The 27,632-nt window shown below is 39.6% G+C and overlaps 2 protein-coding genes across 5 annotated transcripts in view; one reads left to right on the top strand and one right to left on the bottom strand.

Annotated features, from left to right (window-relative positions):
* Positions 1–26: 26 nt before the first annotated feature.
* Positions 27–9,227, bottom strand: csf2rb (colony stimulating factor 2 receptor subunit beta). Of its 3 annotated transcripts, none has more exons than XM_044051249.1 (15): positions 9,148–9,227; positions 7,487–7,594; positions 7,042–7,159; positions 6,760–6,938; positions 6,447–6,601; positions 5,013–5,157; positions 4,662–4,794; positions 4,409–4,560; positions 3,013–3,146; positions 2,723–2,903; positions 2,477–2,573; positions 1,905–1,971; positions 1,741–1,817; positions 1,469–1,631; positions 27–798 (listed from the first exon to the last, which is right to left on the bottom strand). In XM_044051249.1, the coding sequence occupies exons 2-15, from the start codon at positions 7,590–7,592 to the stop codon at positions 400–402; spliced, it is 2,106 nt and encodes a 701-aa protein (XP_043907184.1). In that variant the 5' UTR covers positions 7,593–7,594; positions 9,148–9,227; the 3' UTR covers positions 27–399. The 3 variants fall into 3 exon arrangements, with proteins under 3 accessions (XP_043907184.1, XP_043907185.1, XP_043907186.1); XM_044051250.1 differs by having other exon boundaries at positions 1,502–1,631; XM_044051251.1 differs by lacking the exons at positions 7,042–7,159; positions 7,487–7,594; positions 9,148–9,227 and having other exon boundaries at positions 6,687–6,827.
* The window catches only part of pvalb6 (parvalbumin 6), a 47,520-nt gene continuing 25,017 nt past the window's right edge, over positions 5,130–27,632 (top strand). The window contains exon 1 of one of the 2 annotated variants that reach the window (XM_044051335.1): positions 5,130–5,180. The gene's annotated coding sequence lies outside the window, so the exon portion shown is untranslated. Of the gene's footprint in view, positions 5,181–16,464; positions 16,637–27,632 lie in introns of those variants that run through there. The other variant, XM_044051334.1, reaches the window with a different exon arrangement.

The raw sequence follows: 27,632 nt of genomic DNA, 5'->3' as shown, positions 1-27,632 counted from the left end.
CGGAGGTCAAGTGTTGTCTCCTCATGTCAAATGTCTCTGCAGACCTCAGGTCTTTATTGCCACTTGGATCACATGGATCAGACAATGTCAAAGTCAGTCTCAACGACAGTGAAAGAGGCTGTGGATTTTCTGTTTTGTATGTGTGAGGATGTGATCACATTCTTTGAGAAATAGTTGTTTTGTTCTCTGCAACCACAGACTCAACCCACTACTGCCCTCCTTTGGTCTGATCAACACCTTGATCTCAGATCAGATTAAAACAAGCAAGCTTAATCCTCCTCTTCTTCTTTAAAATAGAAATAGTTCTAGCAGTTTGAACATCTTTTTCTGTTGGCTGAAAAACTACTAGAGTAGTCCTGCTTGAAATGCTCTTCCCTCACATATTGCACTGTGCTGCTCTCATTGGTGCTGTGGGAGGTGGCAGTACCCCGAGGCCTGTACGGTGCCACCATGAGGCCAGGAGGTGAAAGGTCCAGAGGTGTAGGCCAGAGGTTGGTCCCTGCCTGTGACCTCGCTGAGGCCCGGCTGGATGTCTCTGGTATTTGCCTCCGTCGTGGTGTCTGGACACTGTTGTTGGTCCTGCTCTGCGCTGTTGGACCTGTCGGCGTTTGTGTTGGCAACACTGCTCATTACGAGGTCCTGTGTGGATCTGGAGATGGAGTGGTTTGGTAGACACACATAAGCTCCTCTGTTAGAGGAGAAATTCACAGGAGACATGAACGGATTTGATCGGGTTCTGTCTTCTTCTTCCTCTTTATACTCCACGTCCACTGGCTTATGGTTTGACTCTGACGATCCCTGTCAGAAAAACACAGTTCCTTTTAGTATGAATATTAATGACTGAAACTCAGTTAATAATAATTCTTTGACATAATTAGCTTGGTAATGGTCATTTGCTAATTTGTAGATGTGCTTCCCATGGCCTTTTTTCCTGAAAAACATGTTATTTGCTCTGGCAATGAAAGATTTAATTTATAAAGTCTGAAAATATGTCTGATAAAATATACTGTGCTTCATTTTGTTATATACATTTATACCAGGGCTTCTCAGCTACAGCCAAAATGTTAAAGATTATGATTAATTTATGGACATTGATTGGTAATAGAGAAAAAAATACTTTTATTCAGTGTCATCAGCCTTTGAATTTTTGCCAAATTTTCAGGGAAGCTTTGTTGTAGACTTTGTTGTGTACTACACATTTCCCTACTATTATTTGGCCTATTAGAGTGTTGGCTTCCTAAAACTGCATCAAACCAAGAACTAGTCCAGGTCATAAGTCTCTTTTTTGACCCATTGTTATGTCATTATTTTGTGTTTTGTTTTTTTCTTTTAACTTTTTGTCTAACTTTTTATGTAATAGGAACAATCTCATATAAGATCTCAGATAAATTCACAGCTTTTTTGTTAGTATTATTATTATTTTTTTACACAGCACAAATGACCCGGTCAGTGTCTGGGAGTGGCTGACCTGACAGAAGATGTATGGTCCACTGAAACTCACGGAGGACGTGCCAGAGGTGTTAACCTCCTCAGCAGGGGCGGGTGAGTTATCATCATTCCAGAAGCCCTCGTCTGGCTCCATGCACTTTTTGTTGTTGTTTGTGTTTGGCAGCAGCGAAGCATCCGAGGAGCTGCAGGCAGAAGAAAAAGTAGACAGTGATGCTGTAAGTCGACATGTTCTGGTACGTGTAAGTGTTATCTATGATTTTTGACTGCCTATATGCTGTGAAATCATGTTACCATGTAAATACAGTGTCAAAGTGAAGCACTTTACAGATGGACGTGACCTCACTCTGCAGCGTTCGGATGGTGGTGGCCTGCATCACAGAAAGTAAGCAATGACTATTGTGCAAACGTCAATATAATGTAGTGACTGACTGTCAAACTGGATTATCACATCTCACCTGGATTTCAGACAGGATTTTGCTTTTACCCGGAGAAGGTACTGACTCTACCCACACGATTATCCTCCTATTTGCAAGACAAATGGAATATTTACACACTATAACGTAAATGATTGCACTCTACTCCAGTTATTTATAGTAAAAAAAAAGAAAAAAAAGAATACATAATTCAATATGTTATATAAACATAAGGAGACGGATATAGCTATTACATCTAAAATGTATACATCATTGTATACTGCACTCGGATATTAAGAGATTTTAACCTTACTTATGCTGCAATGATAAATACCCTGTTGCAATAGATCCATAGTAGAACACAAACACTTAAAGGCTGGCAGAGAATACTGTTTAAAAAAGGTTCCTTCTTGTATATTTACATGTGCGGTTCATCCAAAAATAGATAAAGTCTGGGAACCAGATATGAAATATTTAGCACCTGACATTTCTGCCATCAAGCTTCATAACTTATTTTTATAATATCATGTGAAAAACCATTATGTAGAATTATGCTGTGTATATAAAATGTCACTGGAAGCAGCAGCACAATTATAGCATGGATGGCAAAATACCTTCGACATGCTGGAATGGTGAAGTAGAGTGAGAAGAAGACTGCGGTCACAACCACACTGATGAGAACATATATGATTGTGGTGAAGGACCATGTGGCTGTCAGAGGAAAGGAAAACACAGTAAATGATGATATTCAGGCTTCTGTTGTTTACCTCTGCGTGAACTCATTCTCACTTTCCCCAAGAAAAAATACGATGTTATTCCTTGTATTCCCATATATTGCAGAGACTGTGCACACATGGTACCTGCATTTGACACCCAGTCCCTAGGATGAGTCCATTCAGATGGGAGTCCCTCATACTTGGAGCCATGTCCAGGCACAACCAGTGACCTGACCTTGACTTTATAGTGCTGGGAGGGGATCAGAGATGCTTCCTGGAGGGTCAGTGATGTTGAACCTTCTGACATGTTCAGAATGGAACATCCCTGAAATGCAATACAGATATATCTGTTGAATTACTATTATTATTTTACTTATGAAATTCTAAATCAGTTTCACACTAATAATAATCATCAGATCATGTTAGTTTCTTACCTGATCCTGTGACCTGTAGTAACAGACCTGATAGAAGAGTTTCACTTTTGTAGCTGTGCTCGGTTCAGTCCATTCCACGATCCAGCTGCTTTGTTTCTTCTTCACATTTACCTGCTGTGGTGGTTCAGGACGAACTGTGCAGCAAAACAAGTCAGAATAATAAATCACGAGTAGACCCTTTAAAGACTTTGGTCTTTTAAGCTTCATTTAGAATCTTTAATTATTTTTCTATTTTAAATCAGATTAAATTACGTTGTCTATTTTTTGGATATTTTTATTCTGTGGCATTCTGTTATTTATTAAGTATTCAGTATTCCACTTCCTGTTTTATTTTGTACTCACCTTCCGCTCTCGTTACAGACTACGTCACCTCCTGTTATTGATTACGCTGATTAGAATCACTTGTGCCTACAGTTACCCTCCTTCTCCTTCCTTCGTTCTTCAGCGGTTTCTCAGAGTAAGTTTTCCTTTTTTTTTACTCAACTTTTTTGTTTGTTTTTGTATCTTGTATCTTTATTCGCCCTTCTGTGAAGCGAACCTTCGAACACAGTACAGTTAAAGAGACGTTGACATAGTTAACGATATAAATTGTGAGAAGAAGAACATGTGTGCATGTCATTGATCTTTTTTTTTACTGTACTTTTTATTTACAAAAAAAGCAGTACAGTCTTACTGCAGAAGGTTAGCAATGATGGTTGAGGTTAAAGAACAGCAAAAGTAGATTTGAATACATGGCAAACACATGGTAGCCTACTGCTCCTATTAATGTCTCAACTTAAATGTCTTAAAACTCAAATGTGTTAAAACTCAAAAGATAATTAGTTTGTCCATTTTAGGCTATTGTAAAAACATGGAGATCCCAAATGGCTGCATCAGTTCCTGATAAAAATATAAAAGCATCATTCTGGGTGAAACAATTCTCACAATCAGTTGATTGTACAACAAAGTAAACTATTTTATCTTCTATAAAACATTTCATCAAATTTTTTACACATGAGGCCCCACAGGATCCATCCATCCTCAACCGCTTGTTAGTGCCATAAGAGTAGCAGGAGTGATTCCCAGCTGATGTTGAGCATCAGCCCTGTGTTTTATAGTTATATTGATACACTTAATCAAAATTAATTAACTTATTAATTCAATGAAATGCCCCTTGTATTGCTTTTTTGAAAGGAGAAGTTTTGGTGAATACGTAGTGAAAAATATCTTTAATATATTATGTGGTTATGCTCACAAAGAGATGCAGTAGTGGTGTTCATACACTAGGTGGAGACAATCTATAGCATATAGGCTCTTATGTTTTTCGTCCTGCATGGCATGTCATGATATTATGTTATCGCTGCTCTGTTCAGAGAGCATATCCTCCCCCACTCTCCCTCTCCCCGTGTCCACTCACTGTGTTGGTGGGCCTTAAAGGTCTTGGCAGTGTGGGTAGGATGGAGCTCCAGCAGCAGGTGTTCAGGATCTGCTACAGTCAGTGAACAGCTGAACCTCAGTGTTCTGTTATGGTGAGATATGACTGTTGGGCTCACGCAGCATCTCTCAGATCTGAAGGCAGAGATTTTAGGTGACTGAATGAATGGTAGCTGAATCTGTGGCACATTCAACCTAAACCAGGTGGTTTATTGTCAATGGCACGCGTGACTTACGGTGCAGTCTGGTTGTGATGACAGGCCAGCTGGTAGGTAATGAAGGAAGCCAGCTCTCTGCTCACCTCCCAGCTGCATGTTACCTCCTTCTCGCTGTCCAGAACACAGTGCAACCTGGGAAACTGCCCAGTGTCTGGCCACAGAGAGAGGGAAAAAGAATAAAAAGAGCAACAAAACTACAATGTTTTCCTTGACCGAAACATTTAGTATGAGATTATGAGCCTATGTATGTTCCACTGTATATTATATAGAGGCTAAATGGTGTCGCTAATATGCACACAATCTGGAAATGATTCGGAGCAATTGCATGTATTAATGCTGTTAATGCTCATTATTCTTCCTTTGACTCACTTTCTTCAGATCTCCAGCTCACGACAGGACTCCAATGGCTCCAGTGGCCCACGCTGGCCCGGGCCCTGACCCTCGCTTCGTACGTGTGACCTGGAAGCAACAGATGTCTCTGCAGTTTCACACTGGTGTGTGTGACATCCACAGTCTGCAGAGTGAACAATGATGCACGTGAGTCCTGGATTACAACACATTTCACTCAAGGTCAAAGGAATATTTGAAATAGCTTCCAGCATGTGTTGTGATACATGGAGCAGCATACTTATTTTACATCACACAATGTCTGGGATACAAGTACAGAACTGTCAAATATTTACCTAATGTTACCTTGCTAAACTATAATATTCAATATGCTTAACAATTCTGGACCTGATGTTTATATACAGTACTATTTCAATTAGTAACAAACTGCTTTAAGGAAATGACAGTATCAAACTTTTTTGCACAGCAGAAAAAACTTTGTATTTCTTGATGTTTTCTCTGGGAACAACAACTATTTTGCTGACGTTTTCTTTGCCATATGTTTATCTTTTCTGACCCCTATAATTGACACTAGCTCTAATACATTTTAAATGCATCAAATAGTCTACACCATTATGTTAATTTGCTGGCGACCTGTCCAAGGTGTACCCCACCTTTCGCCCTATGTCAGCTGGGATTGGCACCAGTGGCCCTGCGACCCTCATGTGGAAGATAAAGTGGTAGATGATGAATAAATGAATGAATGAATATGTAAACTAATTTTAAAAAGAACAAAAGTTTAGTTTTGAGTTGAAGCAATGACTGATTAGGCAGTTGTGTGCATTTGTATTATAATGTCGTAATTTATGATTAATGTATTAATTTTTAATTAGGTTATTAACATTTTTATTGTCTTAATGTACTCAGATTTATTTTTTTAGGCAGAGACAGTGAATGGAAACTATCCTTGGCTGCACATGTGTATTAACTTACAATATTTTTTTTCTGCATTGTCCCTAATAAATTATATAAATTAACAAGAGTATGATGTGAATGCGAATACCTCCATTCAAAGCGTTAAGTTCTCTAACAACATAGCTCTTATTACTCAATATTTTTCTGCTTTTTTCACATACAGCATGCACACATTTTCCTCTTCTTTATTGTCAGCATTTTAAACCTTTGAGAGGACAGACTGCAGTTTTAAAAGGAAGACCTCAGTGAAAGTCTCTGTATTTGTCAGCAAGTGGAAGCCATTAACACGTTTAATTATGAAGATGACAAATATATATTTTGATATTGACGCTCTTCACGATACGTTTTTTTGATATGATAAAACACCTTATCTTAAAATGTTAAAGGGAGTTAAAATAAAGTTTACGTATCTAACTTCCTATAATTTATTTTCCTCCTAAAAATATTATGCCAAACGGTAACAGTGCGGTAACAGGATATATGTATTTATTTAATGCTCACAGTCCAGTGGTCTTGTTTCTCTGGTAGGTAACTGAGCTGGTAGATGAGTTTTTTGTTCAGGGAGGAAGAGGAGGGATAGGGACTGGACCAAGTGAGCCATCGGCCTCCATCACCTGAATCATGAGTGGACAGGTCCACCGGTGGGTGCGCTCTCACTGTACAACACAAACAAAAGACATGCATAAGTGAAGTGCAGCTATTTGAATAGCCAACTAGCTTAAAAAATGTTTTAATTCATACTTGGCATCATTATTTATTTCCTTGATCGCATGAAAGGTGACGCCTGTGATTGACAGTTGTCGTGTTAACTCACAGTGGTGAGAGAGAGACACAGGCTTGTGAGGAACAGATGAGCAGACAGTCAGCATATCGATCTTCCGGAAGAAGACGGTGTGCTTGACGCCAATGGAAAATGTACGTGTTTTATGTCTGCACTGCACCATTCCCTGCTCACTGTCTTTGCTTGCTAAACTGTACGGCACGCACAGCATCCTGCAAAGGACATGGACAAAGCGGTTGTTGTTGTTGTTGTTGTTGTTGTTATTACAAATCAGTTCTGAAATCTGTTCACTTTCATCTTCTCTCTGGCTTTTACCTGTTGTGTTCAGTCTTGAACCAGAGCTGAAGTGGTGCGTCTCCTTCTTGTCTCCAGTTGCAGTGGACATAGGACTGATAGTTGTTATAACACTGTAAGGATTCCAACAATGTAGATGCTAGAGGTATAGAGAGGGAGAATTTAGTTTTCATGTAACTGGACTTAATGGTATACTGTAACCAGTAGTGAATGAAAGATTCAGCTTGTAGTGATATAAGAATTTAAAAATGACCCATGAAAAGTCCTAAAGTGCTTGTTGGTTGTTATGAGTTCCCAGTTTTGCATACTGTATATAAAGTATGGGATGTCTTGCTGTGAAATATGCATTTAAGAATACTCACTGCACTACAGTCTACACTTTTTTATAGGCTGTTTGTTCACAGTGCTGATGGTTAAACCTGAGACTGAGAATTTTGAAAGGATATTATTAAAGTCTTTAACTTACTGTTGTGTGAAGTGTTGCTTTCATCGATGCTACAGAGCTGAGGACCAGAGAAGAGGGCAGGAAGAGGGAGTGTTGTCCAAAGCACGACCCAGAATAGAGACATCATTCCTGTGGACAGACGGTTCTATGGGTCTGTTGGTCTCAGAAAAAGTGAAGTGTGTGTATTCATAGCAACCTTTTACCAACAATAAGCAAGTGAAAGAGAGAGAGGGAGAGATGTGGGGCATTTACTAGAAATAATGAAGAAATTAGTCATGACAGCGGCACTAGCTACTTCTGCTTTCTGTGCTGTGGTATGTCAACACACGTCCGCCTGCGTCTTATCTTTCTCTCTCACATTAGACCTGATTAAAAAGAACACATGCTGTCATTGAGGTTCACATGCATTAACTTAAAAATAACATGAAAAGGTTCTGGTGACACGGAGCCGGTTTGTGAATCCTGAATGACCCCAAAATCTACTTAAGATTAGTGCTTATGCTTTTTACAATGGTCACATTTTCAAATAAAAACATTTTGTATAAATTGCTGTCAGGGTTATGATAAGACAAATCGATTCTCTCGCCAAAACCTTGTACAGGCGAGGTGTTGATCCCCATTGCCAAAGGCAATCACAACCATGAATGTTTTCCTTCAAAATGTAAAGCAAATTTTACTTTCATTACATTATAAATGTATACATTTGTTGTGAAATTTCACACATTGTATGTTAGAGGAGTAAATCTGTCACACACACACATTTTGAAATGTAAAACTTTTCAGATATGTTTAGTTCCTTATTTGGTTTACTGCAATGAAATCTCAATTCTCTAGCTCCCCTCTTAAAAACACTATCTGAAAATAACTTAATATTCAGTGTTACAAAGATAAAAAAGAATATAGATTTCTGTCAAAACATAAATAAATAAATAATTAATTTGATTTCTTTTTCTGACAAACCATGTTTGAGTGAGCATTTGCAAGTATAGAATAAGAATTAAAGGAATAAAGTAAACTTCATGAAAAGACAAAAAGAGGTTGATTCTTTCAGTGCAACAACCCAAGGAAGAGACAGCCAGGCTTCACACGCTCTTGATGTTTATGTTATAGAAAAACCCCATCTGAATGTGAGGATCGAAAAAAAACAAAACAACGTAACCTCAGTTCATGTTCTGTGGTGCGTCAGGTTGCACAGGAAAGCATAGAGGTAGATTTAACACGCATGAAATCAAAGACAGACAGATTTAACCCGAATATAAGCACAGACATGAAAAACTGGATACTTTAAACACTGTTTAAACACATCATTATTTCAGCCTTGACAGACTTGCACTTTGTGTGATTATGGAAATTTACTGTAACATCGTGTGTCAAAGGAGTAATGAGTAAGACTTCATACACTCACCACATTTTGTCATTAGTTCCCAGAAAGACCTAACAGTGGTCTCTGATTTCATACAGTTTGATGATTATAATCTTATTGTATAATGCTAAATTAAAGTCTCTCATTTCGTGTATATATACAATAAACACAAAACTCTTAAGCTGTGGATTGAAAAGTTATACTTTTAAGAATATAAATGTGAGAAATATGATGGTCACCCCCCAGGAACACTTAAATACTGTATTTGCTTGAAGTGTGTGTGTGTATTCTCCCACAAAAAAAGTCTCCACTAACCTACCTTAAATTCTGAACACTGCGTGTCCTTTGTCCACCCGTCTGTCTGCCACCATGGCTTCCTTCTTCTCTGACAGCTCCTCATGTCGAGAAGGTTAAGGGAGTTTTCTCTCTCTCTCTCACAAGCTCAGTTTCCCCTTTCTGTTCTCAGTGACATTTGATCATTTTTGCTTTATTGTACAGTCAGATGTTTTTCATCCACATGCTCCACAATGCTGTAAGTGGGAGCAATATTTTCCTCATCAAAAATTGTACAAAGTCCTGGAAAAATTTGGCTAAAGCGAGGCCCTGAAAAACAAAAGCTAAATTAAAACTTGAATTTCTGGAAATGTAGAGTCTCCTTTTGAAGTCTTGAAGTGTCTCTAGTATAGAAAGTGAAAACTGAAACAACAAACGCACATGAAAGCTCCAACAGCTGAGTTCTAATTGTCACTTTGCTTGAGCAACAAGTATTACTTTATACTTTCAAATGTGTAGTTACATTTCATTTTGTGGATAAGGACTTTTATTTTTTTTAATTTGCTTTAACTTCACCATTTAACAGCCATTTTTTTTAACAAAACAAAAAAATATATCAAACCAATATGTGTTTTTGGTCTCAGAACATATGTATTATCATTTCATGGTAATACAATCTACAATCAACCACTTAGTTTGAAAATCACAGTCATAAGATATTAAATATTTATTTTTGTATATGCATTAAATCTACATTATTTTCTTTATGATATTATCACATCATAGACTACATCACTTTGAGGCACTATGGTATTTAACATTTTTCTTCTACTGTATGTGACTCACAGAAGTCACTTGGTCTCTGTGTGTGTAACGAACATTTCCTCAAAGTGCATCAGTTCACTGTCTGAATCTTATGAAGGGCAGGTCCATAACTTTTTTTTGTCAGAATTCAGGATTAGATCGGACCATTGGATTAGATCAGATTTGGTCATATAAAATTAGATTAGACTGCCATTTGTGGAGGAGTTGTACTTCTTATATATTTGTGCCATGAGTATCTTATATACAACTTTAACTATAGTCATTTTTCAGACTGAAATATTATAGTTATTTTCCCTCTGCATTTATGTTAGAGTTTTTTTTCCGAATTGAGATTTTACACAATAAAAACAGAATATATAAGCAGCTTTTGAAATATGACATATTGTTCCAGATTAAACCACTAACAGTCTATAAAAAGGAAAAAAAATCTCGCTCTTGAGTAGCTGCAATATTAGAGTAATTTCAGACACAATAATATAACACTGTAAGGAACAAAAAGCTAAATCTGTTTGAGAAGAACAGCACAAGTTCTATAAGCCTAGAATAACTGCTGTCTCTAGAGAATTAAATAAGAAGCTGGTGAAGACTTCCTGTTTGTCTCAGAAACAATGTCACTGTCAGCTTGTGAGTTTTTGTTCTCTTATTTTTTGCGAAGGAACGTCACATGTTTTTTCTGGTCATGGCTCCAAAATGACTGAACATAAGCTGATGAAGTATATAAGTGAGTCATTTCTACTATTCACTCTTCTGTATGCCTGGGACTATTTCAGTCACACAATAACATATCAGTACAATGTTGTATTCATTGGCATTCATTTACTACAAAAGTTGTACATTAATTGAATTCATGTTATGAATGCTCATACTATTTCAACCTCAATCTTGCCACCTAGTGGCTACAACGACAACTACTGTTTAGTTTGCTCAGGTCAGGGTTCAGCAACCTCAAGAATCAGAAGAGTAATTATTGACCCCTCTCCACCCAAACTTAATTAATCTGGACCCGCAAAACCTATTTGGCCTATGAAATGAAGATAATGTCATGTATTAAGTTTTATATATAGATAAACTATTTATAAAATAACTATAATTCATTGCATTTATGAAATGTAAGAACTGCTTTTACCTGCTTTTAACACACGGGCACATGGAGGACTACCTTAAAATAAACCACAGAACTCTGTAGATCTATTTGAGTCCCTCTATTATTTGTGGAAAATTGATAAAATATAAAGTAACCCAGTTTGAATTATTAAAGGGTGTTTACGATATGCCATCCTTGAAAAAAGCTCTGTGTGTAGTATGTGGATGCAAAGATGGATGTTGGTAATGGCTCCACATATTACAAACACAAGTTTGTCTGGTTTAGGGAGTTTTTTTTAAATATCGCTTTTGATGTAGACATGGGACGTGATGCACTATTTTTAGCTGCGTGTCATATGCAATTCATTTCAGAAAATGAATGAACATTTGTTTGAAAAAAAAAAACCCAAAACCAATACATTTCAACTATGAAGAAAAACCTAATCTTGCTAATCTGACCACTTATATATATTATATTATATTATATTATATTATATTATATATATTTTCTAAGCCCAGGAATCCATGACAATTACTAGTTTGTACATCTTATGGCATCATACATACAGCCATGTAGACCAAAAACTAAATAGCTTTAAGTGTATTTATTATTTATCAGTTTGTATAAGGTAATGCTTTTATTCCCTTTAGGCTTCTCCCTCTAGGGCAGAGGTATCTGCCTAGAGGGAGGACCATGTTATCTAAAGAAAACATGGTCCATGATCTCGCCTTCTTCACAGCATATGTGGCTGAGGTGATAGAATATAGAAAGTATAACATTACATGTTTTTATAACGGTATTTATAAGATGTTCTGTCATAATAATCACGTTATTATTACATTCTACATTAAATTACATATATAAGCTAACTTTTAATTACAGTTACGTTATGTGATTTTAACCCGTTTTTGATATTAATAGTTTTATTTTGCATCATAAATTCATACATTTTTATTGTGAAGTTTAGATCATTCCATATTAAAACAAGCACTTTTACAATTCTGTAAAATGTCATCGTAAAAATCTTAATCTCGATATCATAATGGAATATTGTGTTTTGATTTTAAGCACTTGCTGCTGAACAGTTGTTGTTTTCCCACATTTTGTCCTCTAGACCGGCCCCCTCTTGACCAGACTAGACACTCACTGGCCCCCAGGTCATTTGAGTTTGGGTTGCCAAAGTGTATGATCAGTATATTAGATACCCTTCCTGACGCAACCCTCCCATTATATACAAGCTTAGGTCCCGGCACTAGGAGTACCCTGGATGTGGCCCCGTGGCTGGGGTCAATATAGAGTGTCCAATTTACAATGAGCAAAGGGGATTGGGAACCTTGCCCAGCCTTGACCCAACATGGACTCAAACTGGCAACCCTTAGGTCATAAGCCAAATTCATAAGGTCATAATATAATAATAAAAACATTTACTTCCTTCCATTACTTTTATTTTCACCACAAGCTGTTCTTCTGTCCATGTACCACACACACTAGCCACACTTGGCTTCGATTTGTAGTTTCTCTTTTTCCTCTTAAGGGGAAATCTGTTTCTCAAAACATCTTTTTATACAGAATGTTTTAAGAGACTTTAGGTGGCTCCAGGCAAAAGGAATCTGTGGGGCCCTACATCAGCCCAAAATAAAACAAGCTAGAGTGCATCTGGTCTAATTAGTGTGTTTTCTAACCATGATGGCTTTTTACCCATAATTGATCACAAAATCTAATTATGAAAGTATTGCCATTGATTTCAACAGATTTTCCACAAGACATGGCAAGAGACATCTGGCTTCAGGAACTGTTTGTTGGTTTTGGAAAAATGGCCCAATTAAAAGAATGATTTTTATTACTCTGGGTGTGAAAAGAATATACAACATGATCCAAATGATTGGACCTGTTGTATTTGAGTAATCGTGCCGCTTTCACGTTGCACAGCCATCATCATCCTGCTGCTACTGCTGAAATACTTTTGGGGGCTAATGAGAATGTAATGTAAATTAATGAGATCAATGAGAGTGTGTGTTTGGGGGGGAGGGAGAGAGTTAATTACTGGTGTTTATTAAGAGAGGCATACCAGTCCAATAAGAATACATTATAGTAATTATAAAGTAGTTGTGGTTTAATCTAGGCAGAGTGCTGTGGGCTGATAAACAGAGGAGACGTGACGGTCTGTCTTTATGCTTACTCGTTTTTTCTTTGCTGTTCATAAAGCCACCAAATCCCCCCCCACCACATACACACATTCTTGTACAGCCACCTTTGCGAGGATACTCATAGATGTGATGAGTTCCTCAGCCTCTTACCAGAACCTTAACCATTCAACTAAATGCTTAAACCAACCCAACCCATGTCCTTCACCCCGAGCCCCTTCCCACAGGCAGACACTACAGTCTGTCTCCCATAAGCAGACACAAACTTATCAACTGACTTGTATATTTTCTTTTATTGCACATCAACATATGCATTTGTTTTATTGTTATATACACACTGTACTGTCCATGGCAGATTTCCCACCAGGACAATAAAGACTAACATCGTGAGGGTGATGATAGCTCAGTCACTTTGCTTCTCTTCCAGATAATGCAGACAAAGTTTACAGTGTCCAAAGAAGAGACGATTTTTTTTTTATGTGCGTAAATAACTTCTATGGTTACACTTAATAGAACGAGCAGAGCAGTCACTTCCACTTTTATAAGCAGTAATGGTGCTTGTGCAGGACTGGCAGCCAGAGCCTGTTCTGGTCGAGTAAAGCTGCAACTCTGTGGTAGAAGGAAATAAAGCAGCATGCCTGGTGTGCTGCTGTATTCCCTGTGTGCCTGTAATTCTTTCTCTCTCTCTCTCTCACACCATCTGTGTCTTGTGCCTATCTATTTTATTTTACAAACATAAAATCCATGTACACTCAGATACACACACATTTTGTAGAGTGTCTCACCGTGGTGAATCCCAAGGTGTAGCACATTAGGGCACGGAAAACAACACATAACAAGGTGGCCTTGGGGCATTTTACATTTCTCTTTTCCAACATTGTATTTTCACTTTCACAGTCAGTAATGTGTTTAAACGGCTGAGTAAAGCATTTTGTCTTTTTTTTCCCCTCCCTTTTTTAAAGAGAGAAAACAGGACTTTGTAATAAACTCTGCATCGGCAAATAATTTGTCTGCTGGTGTCCTCGCCTTGACAAACATTTTCACCTGTCAGCTCCACACTTGCCTACTACAGCTGATCCAAGCCTCTGAATACCAAAAATAGATTTTCAAATGCAGGACCCTCGGATGCTACGATGATGATGAGATTTGACCCTAATCTAAAGTCAGTGCTTTTTTTCAAAAGCATATCCAGAGGAAACTTGATTACTCATCACCTTTTCAGCACAATTCACCGACAGATTCATTTACTGCACCTGTACAGGAAAAGTGTCATAACAGCGCCATGCACATACAACTACATACTTTTCAGAGCCTCTGTTTGAACTAACTGGGAGCTGCTCTTGTTGCAGAGAAGACTACAAAGATTTAAAGTGACTGGGGCAAAAAACATAAAATCACCACAGACAGACACAAGGACTACAATAACACTCAGAAATGCAATGTAGGCAAAGTAAATACATGAATGTGCAAAACAAGAAGAAGGAGAGGCAACATGACCCCAGAGGTACAAGATGAAACATGACTACAGGAACAAATTCAAATTGAATATAGACTGCTGTGATATATATCTAAAGGAAACCAGAGCATCATTTATTATAACATTCAGTATATTAATCTGACTATTAATACACTGCAGATTTAGAGATATAATATGTAACATTTCTACATCAAACTATCTACAACTACTCATTGTCATTTGCAAACACACAGGGAAACCAGATGAGACAACAACACAATGGTCCCGCACGGTCTTGTGCTATTGTTTCGATTGGGAGAATGCTAGAGACAGAAATTTCATACTGTGCGTTCAAATTGAGGGTTGGGAAAAGAATCTGAAAATCGAGAACACAATTTCCGCTAACATTATTTATAAAAAAGGAACGTAACATGAATACAAAGAAGCACTAAATGAAGAGACAACCACAAGGATTTCCAAAGATGCATCCATCGTTATTAATCTTGGTTTCTTGCTCTTGTGTGGAAAAGGTGGAGGCCTTGTCTGTGCCCAGCAGCCTTGTAATTCATTAGTGCCCATGAGTGTATTGTATTTTGAGGTTGCATGCATTCGTGTATCCATGCACCATCTGACCATCTAAAGTTTCTAAAGGCACTTGAGAGAAAAGTGGATTTTCACAATAGCATCATCCTTCATTCATTCCTTCCTGCTTCATTGCCTCACTTCAGTGCCACCCTTTCATCCCTGAGTGCATCTAGCCACAGGTCAATCAGCTCCTTGCTCGTCTCTTCATGTGTCCTGTTAGCCTGGGTGAACTCAGCTGAATCTGACAACCATTTGGTTTTGCTCCGCAGACAGGTCTGGCAAGGAAGCAGTTTTTGTCAAAATCCCTAACCCTAAAAAAATACGTCATCCGGATCATTTTTCTAATTGGTTGTAGGGCTATTCAATTGCATTTTCATCTGTGTGCATTGGTTGTGATTGAGATGCAGTCTGGTGTTAGCCAGGCAAGTGTCCTGTGCCACATGACCCTCTTTCATTTCTTATTTATTTGAGCTACTGGTTTCTCTGATTTCATTTTTCTCACTAGCATCTCTTGAAACTCACTCAGCTCTCCTTTTCTTTTCTTCGCCCGTCACTCTCCCCCTCTCTCCTCCCCCAGTTGTCCATCCAGGACCTAAAGTTGATAAGCAGTAGTGGAACACACCAGAACAGGAGTGTATTACAGTTTATTCAATGGAAGGACAATTTTCCTGCTCTGAAATTGATTGTATCAAGTCTGTCAGGATGTGACAGCTTGACATGAGTTTTGGGGACTGTAAAAGGTTGCAGTTGTAAGAGAGAACATTGTTCTGAAATCTGATGGATTCTTTTTTTCTCAGCAAATCATGAGCACACATGTTTCGTCGTTGTTCTATTAATTGTGTTCTGTACTGAGTCTTATTCTCTTATACCAAGTTTTAATCTCCGCCTTTGTCCTCTTTCCTCACCTCTTGACCCTGCCACATCTTGTTCTCTTCCTCTTCACCTTCATCCACCTTTTTATTCTTTTGTCTCTGCACCCTTCTCCTTCCATACTTCCTCCTCTCTCCAACTTTCCTCTCCCTCCAATCCCTCCTCCTCTTCTCAAACATCATACAATCCCCTGCTATCCCAATCTAGTGCACCCTCACTGTCCTCCTCCTCCCTTTATCTACCCCTCCCTCCCTCTCCCTTTCTCCCCTTCATCTCACCTCCAGCCTGCCTGAGCACCCTCCTCCTCCTCTTCCTCTTGGATCACACAGCCCGCCTGCTTTCGTTCACTTTATATTTTCTTCTCTCACTCTCTCTCTCTCCCTCTCCAAAACCCCCTTCTCTCTCTCTCTCTGCTGTCTCTTGTCTATTAGCTATCTTTCTCTCTCTTTCTGTCTCTTTCTCGCTGTCTGTCCTCCACTTGACTTCAGCTGTCAGGAGCTTGCAGGCTTGTTGCTCTGCTCAAACCAGTGAGGATTCAGAAGCACTTGGGACGAAGACGCTGTCACTGGAGGTAAGTCTGTCTCTGTCTCTCTCTTTCTCCCCCTGTTAGTGTGTCCATCTGTCCTTGTCTGTGTTGGTCAGTGTGGTCATTGGTCATTTACCTGCATCAGTCGTTGTCCAATGTTCCTCATTGAATGGGAAAGTGACATGACTGTCCGTGGAAAAGTGAAAAGAAAGAAAAAAAAACAAAACGGCTGTACTGATGCAGCAGGCACATTCGGCTGCAGCATCAAAACAGACAGGAAAAAAGAGTGAGACAGAGTTGGAGGAGGAAAGAGATTTAACAATGAACCAGAGTAAAATATTTCAAGTGGAGGAGAAATGAACTGAGAACAGGATGCTGATGTTTCCCCACTGTAACAGCTGCATGCCTACAAACGTAGCGGTGCCTGCCTCTTCCTCTCCCGTAAAAATCCCATTCACAAACAGGACCTGAAAACCGGAGATGTGATTGGTTCCCTGAGCTCTGTGTGTGCTTCAATGTGTGTATATGTGTGTGTGTGTGAGAGGCCGGGGGATATGGATGGGACTCATTACATTCACGTGCGGGAGATGCTGATGATTTTAGAGTAGAGATTTAACTGAAACGATGCATAATACAGCCTCTTGTACTTTGTCCACGTCACAAAAATAATGCAGAGATGGTGAATGTATGGAGACATTTTAATCCCCGACTCTAGTTTTTCATTTTCAAAACGTACCACCACGGTGACACAGTGCCAGATGTGGTCACAGACGGGGCTGTGACTGGTGACTTTGCACCAGACTTCAAATCAATTTTACCCCCTTTTAAACAATTTCTGTCTCGTTGCGTCATTCTCTGTGCTGCTCCAAACTGTCATTCCTCTCCCTGTCTCTGTCACTGGCACAATCTCACTGCCGCCGTCAGCCCTCCCAGATTAACAGCTGTCCAAACAGCGATGGTCTCCTGATTTGCCAATGCTGGTCAATTACAGAGGGACATTTATTTGGAGGGTGGGGGTTGGTGTGCTCTATTGCAGAGATGGAGATGCAGATGCTGGTGAGAAAAGGATGAGGAAAAACCTCAGATATTGTGTGTAGTTAGAAATAAATGGCAAATGAAGGGCACATTTTGATTTGTTGCTGGATCTAGACCAAAAGTCTGGGGATCACCAAAGTAGACCCATTTTATCCTCCTGAGGCCCTGAATATGTCATAACAATCCATCCAATAGCTGTCAGTTATTATACTTTGCGCATCAATGTCAGACACATTATGAATTAATAATCAAAATTAGTCATTTATGGGGGAACTATAAATGAATGTGACAATGTCACTGAAATAATCAGTTCTGGACCAGAGTTGTCAAAACACCCAACACCTAAATGGACCACTAATGGATGGATAACCATCTTGTCTTAATCATTTAGGAAAACCAGGATCATTCTATAAGTGCTATTTTGTGATTCCCCTCCAGAGGTATACACCTCAGACACTGACAAATAAGAGCTTATGACTTTGGTTCCGAGAACATTTTACTGGTTACTCTAGTCGAATTCAGAGTACAGACTTTTTCTCTTGTGATTTGATAAGATTTTAGCAGTGTGGAGCAGCAGCAGTCCACGCTGCAGTCCATTAATTCACACTCATTCCATTGTTTGACAACAAAAACATAAAAACATGGATGAGAACAGCTTTACTGGGAGTTCGGCTGCATTAAAATTCTTAATATGTGAGCGCTGAGAGCTCAAGAGAAGAATGCAGATGAGGACTGAACACAGCTGATACCAGGCAGAATGCAATTATATAATGTCAAGAAATCATGAGTATGCGGAGCGTTATACACATTTAACGACTTTTAAACATGAGGCATGTTTATCTTATTGACCTAGTCCTTTTAATGGAATGTTCACACAACATGACACAAGTTGATGGAAATTTTGCGAGTTGTGCTGGGCGACTCAAATCCAGAGAGCATGCAAGATTCACGTTGTGTGCCTCAGTAACTCCATACAATACTGTCAATGCAATGTAATGTCTTGTGCTAGAAATGGATGACATGCGCTGTATGTGTGTCCCCGACTGAGCTGGGTCAGGAGAGAAGGGTCAGCAGAAAGACATGGGTCACTTTATTGAAACTGTGGTCGTACTTGGTGGTTGTCTGTTGGTTACTTTTAGCGTTAGTTTCAAGTGAGTAGTCTCCACTTGTATTTACTTGTGTTACTCATGCAAGTGCCGTGAGTTATCACAAACACTAATTATGCGATTAACACAGAACAAAATCCCTTTGCATTTGGTGTGAATGCACTTTCAGGCCTCTCCATCTTTTCTGTGTTCCTTCTCTGCAAAAAGTTGCTCCAATTTCTGCTCATGGGTGCCCGGTTCCATTCATACTAAATTTGTCTGCCATTTCACATTCATACCTGATTCTTTGCCACTCCAATACATTGTCCTATGCGGTGAATGAACGTTTGATGCATTTTTGGGCTTCACATCGAAGTCATAGGGTCATGTGTCAGGACACAGTAGATTTTATGACGTAGTCAAGCTGCAACTGTAGTTGGACTTAACTGTGCATGGAAACTCACTGAATGTGGCTGTGAGAGTTGTGTGTATGAGAGAAAGTGAATTGTTATGCATGTCAGAATGTGACTTGCAGGAAGGAAGAAGGGGAGAGGGACAGTGAGACTAGTCAGAGCAGGATTTAAATGAGTGTGTATGTGGCTTTGTATTATTGTTATGGGCTCTGATTTACTGCAGTAGTTTAAAGTGCTCGGCCACACGGTCGGTGCAGTGGTTAGCTCTCTTGCCTTTGCAGCAATAAGACCCCGGTTCCGTTCGTAACAAGGGCCTTTCTGTATTGAGTTTGCATGTTCTGTTTTGCTCATGTGTGCCTTTTCGCCCTGTCTCAGCTGGGATTGGCACCAGTGCCCCCCACAATCCTCATATGGAGGATAAAGTGGTAGAGTGAAGTGCTGCTGGTTCAAGGGCTCTCTTGTGGCCTCTCCAGTGAAATGGGAAAAAAGTGCATCTCTGTGTTTGTCCTCCATAATAACGTCCCTGCGCTTGTATATCCATTCTGTGTCTGTGTAAAGTTCAGCCAACTGTCATCATCATGTGAAAATTACCACAACATCAATGGAGAAGTTTCAAGTTCAAAGATTCAGCACAGACGGTTGTCAGTAGAACAGCCAATAGGAGCATCCTGTCTCTGAAATGCAGTTGATTGTTCACGGTCTCCTGTCATGAGCCAGATTTCTCTAAGGCTATACATGGAGGCTGGAGAAGGTGCAGAAGTCTAGTTATGATATCCTGAAAGGTTTTTATGAAATATTGCACAATAAAACCCACAAATATATTGCATACACCAGCTTAAATGGTTTTCATTATGGGGACATTCAGATATCTGTTCTGATATTACAACAAATTAAAAAAAGTTAATCACTTACACCACATTTGTTTAGCTGGCTAATTAGTCATAAATCAAGCATGTGTTTACATGAAACGACACCCTCCTTTCAGCTAGGCCAGTGCACAGTCATAACACTATATGTGGTAGGGGTGATGATTATATGAAGACGAGTATCAATGGGAAGCCTATCACTTAATTGCCCTCTGTCTATTTTCTCCCTGCTGCATATTGCTCTCCATAGACTGAGTGTGAGTATGTTGGAAACCTGCCATTGGGTGGGAAAGACATTCTGTGAGGAAATTGTGATCATAGGTGAAACAGTATCGGGAATAGTTGAGTTATTTGTGTGAAGGGGAAACGTGGCTAATTAAACTTAAGTTCCTCGTTATTTAGCTTCACCTCTATTGTTTTCCTCCTTCGGACCCATTTTCCTTCCATAATCTATCTTAAATCTGTCAGTTATAATCTTCTTTTCCTCATTCCTCACATCGTCTTCCACCTGTGCACTGAAGCTACACTGTGATTGCTGAGCATATGGCCACATTACAGCTTCTCCTGCTCTAAAGAGGTTGTCTGGATAATTAAAACACGGTTCCCAGCCTCGAAACTGAAGACACTGAGAGAATTTGCATTTGCGCTAACTTTGTCATGAAAAGCACAATTAACCCAGTGTTCAGGGCACCTGCTAAAAGGCTCTTTAATAAGTAAGAGGCAGTCTATTTTTGCTGAGGTTATAGACTTAAAGGAGAATCGGAAGACTTCTCTCTTCCCACTGAAACACAGTCAGAGTCACAAATACAGATGCAAAAACTCGGCTGATAGCACAATGGCCCTAAAGAGGGCTGTGACAGAGACTCATGTTCTCAGGAGTCGTTGCTGGTGAGTCTTCATTGCCAAGGTCAAGGACAGATGTCGCATGAGGGGACTGGCATCTGGAGAGCGCTTGATGGTCTCAGTGACGCGCAGGGTGATCAGAATGAAAATGTGCCTGATGCTGCAGGTTTGAGGCTTATTATGTGTGTGTGATTGTTCCTCTGCATATGGAGACACCTGCTAATATGAAATTATGAGTATGAAGAGAATCTATTGAAGCACTGGAGCCTGTGGTGTGGCTAATACTGGAATGAATTAAAGCATTGTGGCAGTGTGCGGTGGTCTGGCAGAGGGTGCTCAGCTGGACTTTGTGCAGTCATATGAATGAAAAGGACACAGGTGTTATGCTGCCCATTCATGGCTAATTTGCAATATCTGGATTACTTTAAATGCCTTTAGTTCATGGGTGTTAATCCTTTTGGCTTAATTGCAGCAGTATTTCGCTCATGCAGCACACAGAACCACATCTCAAGTAAAGTATTTCTGACTTTGATTCTGAAATCCCATCATCCTTGCAGTACAAGTAGACAGATGTTTATATGGATAAAGAGTAGCTCATTTCATTTCTTCATCTCTTTCTCGTGCTTTGAAAGCAAAGCACTTGTATCCATTGAAGGAGAACTTGGGTCCAAAGGTTGTTAGAGCTGTTTGAGGGTATTGGATGGGATTCTGTGCACAGCGGTGTCTGAAGTGTGAGTATTTTTGTGGAGGGCAATAAGTCGATACTAACTTTTGACTGTCAAAGAGGTCAGCGCTGCAACAGGAGGCCGCCCACTTCCAATTAGGACACAGTGACCTCTTAAATGAAATCATTAACGAACACATGGTCAGGTGGAAGCGAGGGCGAGCAAAGAGGGATTGGGACTTTTCCTTTTTTTAGAGCTTGGATTGTTCTATTTCAGTAGAATTAAAAAGGATGATGAAGTGACCCATATTTTCAAAGCCACTTAAAGCCTCTGTCTTTGGGGAACAACGTTTTGGTATGAATAGTTCCACAGCTCCCTAAACAGTGACTGGAATAAATGTTTACTCATTCAGCAAATGTAAAAACAAGTAAATTTAACAAAAAAAGTCTTAAGGCCATTTGTTTAATTATGTTTTCCATAAGTTATTCAATTCACTTGAGTGAAAGCCTGGTACTATTTTTAAAATGTTTTATCGCTGTTTCAAAACGTTCATCTCTGGTGGGCAATGTATCCTGGGATAGGTTGGGCCATCAAGGCTCCACCATTAGAGTTCAGGCAATTCTGTAATGCAACATTTGGAATAAAAACAATACCATTTTGGCCAGAAGCCGCACTGTCCAAATCCAGAGACATACATTATGTCACTGGCAGCATATACAGTTTACCAGGCAATATGCCAGGCAACTCCTCTTCACTGGCTCTAGTCATAAAGAGTGAACACGGGGGATAGCTGTTGTGCTTTGTGCTCCTGAACATTTAGGGATAATCAAACTTTGAGCATTTTACTGGATACAAAGGATCCTGAGAAGAGTCTGCCCTCAAAAGCGCTCAAAGCAGACATCGTATACAGAGCGACGAGAACCCACAGTCGTGTAATTGTTCTCTGGTGAAGGGTGAGAGAAAGTTGAAAGGCGGAGGTGTGGAATAATGTCCTCTCCAGCTGTCTCCATACTTGTGAAACACCACAGGTGCATTATAAGGGTCGGATATATTCAGTCTGTCAAGTTCTGTGATATATTGCTCTTCCTGGAATTAAAGTGTACAGTGAACTGTGACGGCTTGAAACAAGCAGCGGAATATTTGTGCAGAAGCTTTTCTTGTCACCATGGCTGGTGTAAAGCTGAATCATGATGTCCATAGGATTCTTCGTTGCTTGCATGTTGAATGACTTATTAAGAAGAGCCTTTGAAATGTGACGGCTAACCAGGCATTTTTCATGAAAATGTACATTTAAGAAAATCAACCTGAGTCATAAATGATTATTTAAAGTGTGTGAGCAGTTCTTGGCTCCCATCGCAACAGAAGAGAAGAAGCGTGGGGAAAAAAAGAGTTAAAGCTGCTGAACGGAGCCAGTTCCCTGTGTGCAAAGCACACTTATCTTAAACGAGCTCAAGCTAATGTGGAGCAATGAACTGTCAGTGGTCAGATAGGGCTGCATTATCCTTCCCTAAAGTGAATGACAGCTCATCTGAATAGCAAAGATTAGGTTCCTCCAAAGCAGCATTCGTTGTGAACAATATCCATCAATCTCTCTTGAGTGTCAAATCCCCGGCCACATCTAACCCCTCAGGAACAAAGGCCAGTGATGGTAAAGAACCTTTCCTTCCATATATCACTTTATTCATACACTCCCCTTTCATCTGACCTTCATTTCCTAGACCCAGTCTCTACATTTTATTTAATCAACAATCCTTATCTACTGCTTCTTCGCTTGCTTTATCTCCGTTATCACTTGCTGCGTCATTATAGTGAAAGTTTCAGAACAAAGTATGAAACTGAATATCCGGCACAATCCAGCCAGGGCCTTGTTCAGGCCCAAATCTGGACGTCCCCTCTTTCCTTTTTCTGTCTTATTTGGGTGGGTGCAATGGTTTAAAAACGAATGTGAAATTGTCAAGAATGGAGGAAAAATCTGCTCATGCAATTGTAACATGTTACTAGGACAAGATATTGAAGTGAAAATGGTGTGAAGGAAAAGTGGAATGTTCTTATTACTATTCATTGCATCAAATAACTCTGAAAAGTTTCGTGGAATCAAACTTTGCTTTGATATTTCAGAATATTTCCACCCTGCAGTAAGCATTCACTGTATCAACACTCTTCAATAGCCTTTTTTAGTTATAGTTCTATTTGTCGGCTGCACCCCACTTTTCACAGAAGATTGTGAATAGATTGTGGGGTTGAAACATTTTGTCTCAGTGTACAGTTGGTCTTTGTTAAGAATAACTATAATTGGAAAATGTATAATAAAATTGCGCCGTTCCTCTGTGGGCTTTATTCTTTTGCGGCAAGATGCATGATGAAATTAAATAAACAAGATACTTGACACTGAGATATTTACACACAGAACTCATATCTGTGATCTTACGAACATGATCAGCAGCAGAAGCATTGTTAAACTCCTCTGTGCGGCCTGTTCACTTCAGTGTCGCAGTGCCAGTCTGAGGCACCGTTATCAGACGGTTGAGTTGGACAGTGCTGTGAGGAAGCTATTTTCACTTTCATAATGCACCAGTGTGGAACAAGGACTGCAGCAGACTTTTGTCAGTGGGGTTTGGGTGCATAACGAGATTTAATGTAATCTAATGTGTAAGGAATACTAATGTGGAGAGGCCATTTTTGGACTTCTAATGTCTCTGCAAATGTTAACAATTGTATGTTAGTCAGTATGTTTCCATGCAGAGATGACACCTTTTTAACTATATTGTCCTTTTCCACTGACAAGGAATCATTTCATTATGTTTCATCTTGTTTGTGTGAAGCTGTTTCTGGCTGACGTATATAATCACAGAACAAAACTACTTCAACTGGTGCCTTAGTTGGTACTATATCAAGCGCTATTCCAAGTCTTGTCCATAAATGTTCTACTCTTTGTGTTGGCAGAGCATAAATACAGTCTCCCTTTATCATTTGGGAAAATGTACGCGCCTGTATTTTGCCCATTTGTTGTTCTTCTCTACCAGCTTCTTATTTCCAGGTCAAATCAGGGTGCCTTGGCCAGTCTGGGTCTAATTAATGTATACATGCAATAGTAATTCAAACTCTAAATGCATGCGGTAGTCTGACTTTGAGAAATTTATTTTAGTGAGATTTTTAATCAAACCAACACAATAAGATTTTTTTCTCAGTATACTCAGTGTTTCCCCTCACATATATGTGCCAGGCTACTGCATATCTTTCCTTTATTCCACATGTCTATCCTCCTTAACAACCCCCCACCCACACCATTTTCCACCCCGCTCTCTTTTTTCTTGCTTCTCAAAAGAATACTGGTCCTGGGAAACAGGCCTGAGGCAAGTCCTGAGTACTTCAGTGTGGACCAGGCACCAGAATGAAGACGAGTAACAGCGAAGGAGAGGCTATGTGTTGTGCATGTCCTGCATTGTGTATGAGCACTCAAGAGTGTGCTACCACTTCTGCAACTGTAAGGATTTTGTGCTGCAAGGTCAGTGGAAAAGCTATCCCCTCATCCCGCGCTGTCTTGCAGCACTGCAGGAGAGCTGCTGTCAGTGACAAGAGGGTATCAGCTGTTGTCACTGCTGAGCAGGCATCACTCCTGGGGTTAGCAAAACAGGGCAACACACTCACAAATTGACATCCATGTGCACACTCGTGTGTGTGCTCATTGCTCATTCAGACAACTGATTCCCATGCCCCTACACGCAGCATGCCACCATGTCTCCTATGGGGTTATTGATGAGGACTTGAGTTGTCATGTCTCCGACTCCACTAAACGCATCATTAACCAACTGTGAGATCCCACTGCGGCTCTATATTTAGTCCTAAACAACCACCATCTTACTCAAGTGCAGTGCAGACAAGACGTGTGTCAATACACACACACACACACGCCAGTTTTGTAACAAGGCGCAAAATTAAATTAATTAATATCGCAAGATGAATGTCTAATTAGAAGTAGTAGAAAGAAGAAACTCTAATAATGTAATGACGACAGTGTAATATGTTCTGTTACAGGAGTGCATGTTATGTTACCTTTTTGACTCAAGGTCAAACTCCTGTCTTTAAGGAGAAACATATCTGCAGACAAGTGTAGGCAAATGCTCCCAAACAATCAACGTCATACTGTATCTAATGAATTTAACCAGCCTTTAACTGTGACTTTAACATTGCCTCCTCACTCGTCCCCTCTTCCTTTTTTCCCTCCCCCTCCTCTCCTCTTTCCACTCGCATCACAGACATGGTTCGGAATACAAATGGTGTTTTCCTTTCTTTACTTGGTGTTGCCGATAATGCTCTAGGCCAGTGGAGATTGGGAAAGGAGAGTGAAAGTGTACCACCAAAAATAAATAAATAAAAAATAGGCACACAATTATGATGAGGTGGTTAAGCAGACAAATATATTAGAGACACACAGAGATGGATGAATATTTGATGAATATGGGAAACGAGATACAAATACAAGGACAAGGTAAAATGCATATTATGTCTCACTTGAGATGATTTTTTATAAAGGATTGAGTGACAAAAGGGACCTTATCCCCAATAGATGGTGAAATCTGCATAATGCTGCAGTGTGGATTGTCTGCACGATCCGCAGTGGTGTTGGTAGCAGTGGATCATTCTGTCCGATGTTCAAAATAAAATATTGATTAATGAGGTCTTAACTTTTATCCAAAAGATCGCACAAGTCATTGAGAGCAGACTTATTCCTTGACTATTCTGTTACAGGTGAATGAATAAGAGGCAACAAGAGTTAAATTGGTGGGGATAAATCTAGACGTAAGTGAGCTTCTATATGCAATTTATTTTAAGACTAAATCTTTAAGCTTCTTTTAAAACACCAGGCGGATATTTTACCTTCAACATGTTTAGTGCTCACTGAGGAGAGAGTGGATTTGTTGAGCTGGAATGGATTAACAGGTCAGCATTGTTGTAATTCAGCAAAGGTTGTGATTTATAACTTAATTTCACCCATGATTGACTGCAGTATTTTTGGTATTTTGCTGTATTTCACAGCTGTAAATCAACACCACACACAGTCACAAATGGCAGATTAAAGAAAGAATTGTCAAATCAAGGAGGAGAAAACTTTGTGGCTCCATGGCCCAAATCCCTCATTTATTGGGTCTTGTGTTTCCCATAGTGCCATGTAATAAAAACTTACACTAGACGCCCTATCTCCTTAATTACTTTTTCTCCGAATCATGCTCTGTATTTTCTAAGTTTTACACAGCATTTGGGGGGAATTCCACTGCAGGAAATACACTTAAACTTTGAATATAAAGGCAATTATAAAGGCTTGTTTACTGACCAAGCAGAGAATGGTAAAGTGTTTATTAGGATCAAACTAATCAATGGCTTGGCTTTACTCCACAAGTTCTAAATCAAAATCATGGAAAAGAGCTGAGGCCAGTTTGGATGGTGCAAACACTGTGTCTCAGAGCCTTTTTAGATATACAGTACATGCAGGTGCATGAGAGACCTCACCTGATGTGTGTCTCACCTCCCTCTCTGCAAGACTACGTCTCTAATCACCTGCAACACTAAGGTCAGGAATGAAAGGGGGAGAAACAAAGGCTCACAGGTGCCTCACATATCCTGACACTAATCAAGATGTTGGTGCAAGGGAGGAGTCTGGCAAAGTGCTGCATTCACTGTCACTGCTTGTCAAGGAGGTCATTATTATTTTGGAAAGTTTGGAAACTTCTCTCGACTGTATAGCCTTTTAATATTCTTCCAACAGATTATCACTTATCAATTATTACAAAGATGTTATGTGTATGAACCGTCATCTGCCTAAGTTCCTGCTCCTCTCCTGGCAAGGAAAACACGTTTGATACTGATGGCTGAGGTACTGATGAAGTGAAATGTTACTCTTTATTTATTGGCAAGAGACTGTGCCTTTTAAAGAGAGTATGCAGTGAGCCAGATCATTCATTCATTCATTCATTCATTAAAATCAACGAAACAAGTTAGGCTGCCACTCCGCTCCTGGAATTCTCCATTTCTCCTTTCCTCCCCAGTTGTGTGCCTGCAAAAAAGTCCCTTCTGACCCCATTTACTTAAGGATCAAACAATTTCCATGAGGGATTGCCCCTAAGTGCTGTGGCAGC

This window comes from Solea senegalensis, linkage group LG19 (genome assembly GCF_019176455.1).
Source record: "Solea senegalensis isolate Sse05_10M linkage group LG19, IFAPA_SoseM_1, whole genome shotgun sequence".
NCBI lineage: Eukaryota > Metazoa > Chordata > Actinopteri > Pleuronectiformes > Soleidae > Solea > Solea senegalensis.
Note: the sequence above shows the minus strand (reverse complement) of the source record. Positions and strands in the feature narration are given on the sequence as shown.